General features: G+C 37.0%; 1 protein-coding gene across 1 annotated transcript; it reads right to left on the minus strand.

The window, feature by feature from the left end:
• Positions 1-1,740: 1,740 nt before the first annotated feature.
• LOC112829550 (olfactory receptor 1165-like) lies at positions 1,741-2,691 on the minus strand. The gene has a single exon (XM_025879215.2). It carries the CDS (start codon positions 2,689-2,691, stop codon positions 1,741-1,743), a length of 951 nt encoding a protein of 316 aa, XP_025735000.2.
• Positions 2,692-6,140: the final 3,449 nt, after the last annotated feature.

Here is a 6,140-nt window from a genome sequence, read left to right on the forward strand (position 1 = left end):
AAAATCAGTGTAAAAGGAATAAAACAAAATCTAGAACCCAAGAGAAAATAGAATATAATATCAAAGACATAATAATGTATGAAATCTGGGACAACTTAGCACTGGGTGCAGTGCTCATCACCACACGTGCCCTCCTTAAAGCGTTTGACTCTTGATTTCGGCTCAGGTCATGATCTTATGGGTCTTGAGAATGAGCCCTGTGTCAGCTCTGCAATCAGTGGAGAGTTTGCTCGAAGATTCTCTCCCTCTGCCCCTCCTCCTACTCCTCCTCCTACTCTCTCTCAAATAAATAAATAAATAAATCTTAAAAAAAAGAAATTTAACTGCATTGATACTAAGAGGAATTTAAAACATAACCAAAGTGAGATACCACTGCTCACCTACTAACGTTGAAGATATTAACATATTTAGTGTGATGATATTAAATGTTGGCAAGAATGGGCAGTAATTAGAAATCACACACAATATAGGGGAAATTTAAATTAATACATCATCTTTGGAATATGGTTTGATGGCATCTAATAAAAGAGAAGAAACCAGCTCCCTGTGATCCAGAACTTTCAGACATAAGACACATCCCACAGAGTGAGCGCTTGCTTATGTGCCGGGCAGGAGATGTCTGTGCAAAATGTTCTAGCAGCATTTTCATAAAGGCCAAGAAAAGGAAATAACCAAAAGTTCATTAATAGTATAAATAAGCCAACTACGGCATATTTATTTTATGGAACATTCTTCAGCAATGAAAATGAACTACTGTTACAGATAATAACTTCAACATCCGTTTAAAACAAATGTTGAGCCAAAGAAGTCTGATAAAATGGAATATATACTCTAAGATTTCACTTATATGAATTTCAAAAGGAGGCAAGGTTAACATTTATGCTATCATAACTAGTTCTTAGGAGTTGTAGCTAAACAGAAAAAGTTCTGAAAACCACAAATTCCACAATGGAGTGGTGCTGGAGGGGCAGTGATTAGAAAGTGCTCATGGGTATTTTGGAAAACTGCTGATAATGTTTTGTCTTTACTTTCTTGGAAAAGGTAACGCACGGAGAAATTAGTCAAAATTACTTCTCTATATGTTTGTCATATTTCATGATTTGAGAGAGAGGAAGGGAAGAATAAGGAGAAAGGGGAGAAAGGGAACATGGAAGGGCAACATATTTACAGATTCTGGGAGTTGGGATGAGGGCTTCCTTGGGGGACCATTATTCAGCATACTGCACTCTGGGAGTGGAACTTGAGCAGAATTTTCTTTCTTTCTTTCAACCTGCAAGTGATTTCTTTCTTTCTTTTTTTTTTTTAGACTTTACTTATTTATTTGTCAGAGAGAGAAAGAGAACACGAGCAAGGGGAACGGCAGCGCCAGAGGCTAAGGGAGAAGCAGGCTCCCGCCGAGCAAGGAGCCCGATGCAGGACTCGATCCCAGGATCCTGGGATCATGACCTGAGCCAAAGGCAGACGCTTACCTGACTGAGCCACTCAGGCATCCCTGCAAGTGATTTCTTAAAGTACAGTGAGACTTAATAATCACAGCTGTATATAAATTAACTAATTTTCTGAATAAATTTTCTCCAATTATTTGAAGGAAAAAATTAATAAATAAATAAATTATAAATTTATCCCAGAATAAATAAATAATAAATAAATAAATAAATAAAATCAATGCAATGTATAAAAAGTGTTTGTGTGTGTGTGTGTGCGTGTCTGTGTGTGTGCGCATGTATGTAAAAATCAAAATTACATTGAGTGAGAAAGCAGTTTGGTAATGATTAACTTCCTGGCCGTGTCTTTCACATCTTTGTTCCTCAGGCTGTAAATAAGGGGGTTCAACATGGGGATCATGACAGTAAAAAACACAGTAGCCACTTTGACCAGGAGCCATGAGCTTTTGGAGTTGGGCACACAGTAGAGAAGAAGGATGATCCCATGGAAAATGGTGATGGCGGTCAGGTGGGAGACACAGGTGGAGAAGGCTTTCTGGAGTCCACCAGTAGTAGGCATCTTGACAATGGTGACAACTATGAATATATAGGAGGCCAGGATAATCAGCAGGCTACAAGCCTCATTGAATGTAGAAATGACCAAACACGTCATCTGACTGAAGTAGGGGTCAGAACAGGATAAAGAGAGGATGGCAGAATACTCACAGCCGAAGTGATTTATAATGTTGGAACCACAGTAGGATAGTTCCAAAAGAGAATATGTGAGTGTCAAGGAACATATTCCACCCCAAGCATAGGTTCCAGCTACCAAGAGGGCACAGAGTTTCTGAGACATAGCAACTGTGTAGAGCAGAGGGTTACAAACAGCCACAAACCGGTCATAGGCCATAACTGTTAACATGAACATTTCTGTAATCACAAATGCACAAACAAAGAAAAATTGCACCATGCATCCTTTGAAGGAGATAGTTCTGTCTTCCATGACCAAGATTTCTAGCAGTTTGGGTGTAAAGACACTGGAATAACAAATATCCAAAAAGGATAGATGGCTGAGGAAAAAGTACATGGGCGTGTGGAGTTTGGGATTGATCCTTATGACCGCAATTATGCCCAGGTTCCCCACCAGAGTGACCGTGTAGATGGTCAAGAACACCAGGAAGAGGGGTGTCTGGAGGTGTGGGTATTCTGAGAAACCCAGGAGGATGAATGTGGTCACAGAGCTCTGATTTCCTTCACCCAGTGACATGGCTCTTGATGTTAAAAAATAAATAAAGGAGAAGAAAAGAGAATTGAGCAGAAGAATTTGAGAAGGAAGAGTAAAAGGAAATCAGGACAAGTCAGTGTAAGCCAGTGAAGGTAATGCAGTCAGTGGGTACTCATGAGTGTTCTGCTTCACTTTGGAGTCTTGACAATTTACTGACTTTTTGATTATGTGCAATTTGCTGTATCCTTCAGTACTTTACTTTCCTCATCTGGAAAATAAGAAAAAAAATAGGACTTATCAGTAGTATGTACTATAAAAGATCTGTAAATATATATGATCCTTACAGCATTGAATGCCCCCATGAAAAAATAGAATTATATGAGAACAAAGGAGACAAAGAGCAAAATCAGAAAATATATTGAGCATATCTTAGTAGTCAAATGACCATGCAGAAGTGGCTTTGGGAAGATTAAACACTTTTAATACATTAAAAAAACATAATAGTAAATTTCTTTGGGAGAAAATATATCATCAGACAGTCACAAATCTGTATTGATGTACTGAATGTTTACCTATTGTAGGTGCATCCCATTATCACGGGTGCATAAAACGTCTACTTAAGAGGCTAAGTGGTCTGGTCAAAAATTCCACTGATAACTATGTTCTGTCAATTACATCCCCACCATATCATCATTTTTAAGGCTCAAATACTCAATGATTTAAAACTGTTTTCTGAGGGAGTGTTTTGAAAATAGTCTTGAAAGTTTCACATCAAGTATCATCTGTTGGTTATGCAATCTGTAGTGCATATTTATTAAAATGGAAAAAATGTGAAAAAGAAATATCTCTTACTACAACAACTGAAAACCTTTTTCTGATTTTCTGATGCAGCAAGCCTATGTGTAGTCATCCATGAAGAATGGAAAAAATGTGTTAGATTAAAAAATATAAATATTTTGTTTATATTGTTAAGTTTAAAGTTTAAATAATACAAATCACATGATTAAATTAAAAAAAGCCTTCACATGATTAAATCTAGAAGTTGAGGTGGAGACACAGTAAATATGCTTCTGTCATCTTGGTGAACTCACACAACTTTTAGGTTTGTCTGTTACAAGCAACAGCTCATCATTAAAGCTACCATTAATCCAGGAACAGTGCATCCGTTATGTGACCACATTTTCCATTACATAGAAGACTGGGTTGACCTGTTGTGAACTTCATGTATTTAGTTATATGTATTGATAAAAAGAAAAAAAAAGAAGGCTTCTCTAAATTCAGGAACTTAGATAGCTTTTATTGGGTCACGTTCATGCACGTTAAGAATTCTGAGATACGATCTGCTATTACTGCCAGAATGTTAGAGGAAACCATTACATCATCTTTGTAGGGACTCTAAACCAAGATTAAGACAAGACTTGGTACAGTTGAAAGGCAGAGAATTCCTGAGTATTTTCATGTGTCTTTTGGACAGTCTTCTTTAGTAATACTTCCCCTGCTCCTTTCTTATATTAAAGCTCCTGTCCTCACATCTAATGGTCTCTCTTCAAAGTCTGTCAGTGGAACTTACCAAAGTAGTCAATTCTTTGTTTGAAAATTTATCATGAGTAGTATTCTTCCTATTGTATTTTCTGGTGCTTTCAAGGTCCAACTGGCTCTGTCTCTCTCTCTCTGGAATTCACAGAAATTAAAGCTAACCTTCTATATAAAGAGACTTCCAAATATTTGAAGACATTAAAATAGATCTCTTGTTCTTTTACTCTCTGGGTAACATTTTTAGTGTTGGTCTTCTGTTTTGTTGTGTTTTGTTTTTCCATTTTCATCCTCACACTGATTTCTAAATATTCCGGAGGACCTATTCAATATTCTGGGTATAGCATTGACCCCTCTGAGGCAATACTGAAGCGAAGAACTAAACTGATCTTTTCAGGGATATCTTGTCATGCCAAAAGGCAATGAACTCAGCAATCTGCTTTCACTTGCTATATATCTAATAATAATGCTGGAGTCCTGTAGTCAAATATTTGAACTGCGTTAGGTCAATTTAATGCCCTGCCAAGCTTTGTCCAGGATTTACCAGTAAGCAACAAATCCCAGACTTGGAATGTGCACTTGGAATGTTCAAAGTTGAGGGTTGTGCATTTATTATTAAATTTCATGCACTGTTGACTCCTTTCTTCTCTTCATTGTTTGCATGGCCTTTCAGTCTAACTGAATTGCTAAAGACAACATTACTTCTTGCCTTTCCTCAGGCCACTCTGTCTGCCCAGAATGCCTTCATGTTCCATTCATATTACCAATCACCAGAGCCCATCCCATTCATTTTATTATTGGGGCTATTTGTTAAAGTTTTGGTAAATATTCTTTCACCTTCACTTCTGAAGAGTGCACGTGTTGTATTCACATGTACCCCACATAAACTTTAAATGAAAGAATCACAGGATTTCTTAACAACCTAGAAGAATGCAAGGTCACTTACAATGAATGTGAGACTTCTTCACCCAAACCACAATCCTTTCAAGGGTCAGGCTCACATTGTTTATGTGATATATATATATACATATATATATATATATGTATATATGTATCACAAATATATATATTTGTTAGTTCACACATATATATGTATATATACATATCATAAATATGTCTATTTGCTGGTTCACAAAGTATACAGGTACAAAAATGCATAAAGAAGATAATAATTGTTAAGATAATGTTATGGTGTTATATAAAGAATGGAAAAATGGAAATGGTAATGTTATACATTGATTTTATGGTGTTATGGTGATGATTTTATCAAAGCAATTTGGGTATTGTTTTTAACTAACTTAGCTTGGTATCTGGGAGTATGACTGGGGTTAAATAAAGAAACTATATCCTTGTTCACAGCACAGAAAAATGAAAATAAAATATCCCACTTACCTTTTCTTTTTTTTAAGATTTTCTTTATTTATTTGAGAGAGAGAGTGTGTATGCACGAGCTGGGAGAGGGGCAGAGGCAGAGGGAGAAGCAGACTCCCTGCTGAGCAAGGAGGCGGACACAGGGCTCCATCCCAGGATCAGGCAATCATGACCTGAGCTGAAGACATTTGCCCAACTGACCGAGCCACCCAGACACCCCCCCACTTTCTCACCAGAAACTTTTCTTATAAAACTCTACTATCAACCTTCTTTGTTCTCCTCATTCAGAAGAAGGGTCTAATTTGAATGAGTGGAGAAAAGGCAGCCTCACATCCTGCTATTTTATAGAGAACATGGGTTTAGGAAACAAATCCCATTAGTTCAGATTCAACCTACATCACGTATCACATAAGCACCTTTCACAAATGGTTTAATTTTATGGGCCTCAATTCTATCATCTACATAATGTAGGTAATAACACTATGCTAGCTCATTTAATGTTTAGTGTAAATGTCTTAACTGAGGTCTGACTTTAAAATATCTGGGAATAAATCCTGCACTTGGTTAAGGCCTCCACAAATACCAGC

This window comes from Callorhinus ursinus, unplaced genomic scaffold (assembly GCF_003265705.2).
Source record: "Callorhinus ursinus isolate GAN/ISIS: 27379988/994484 unplaced genomic scaffold, GSC_fseal_2.0 scaffold21, whole genome shotgun sequence".
NCBI lineage: Eukaryota > Metazoa > Chordata > Mammalia > Carnivora > Otariidae > Callorhinus > Callorhinus ursinus.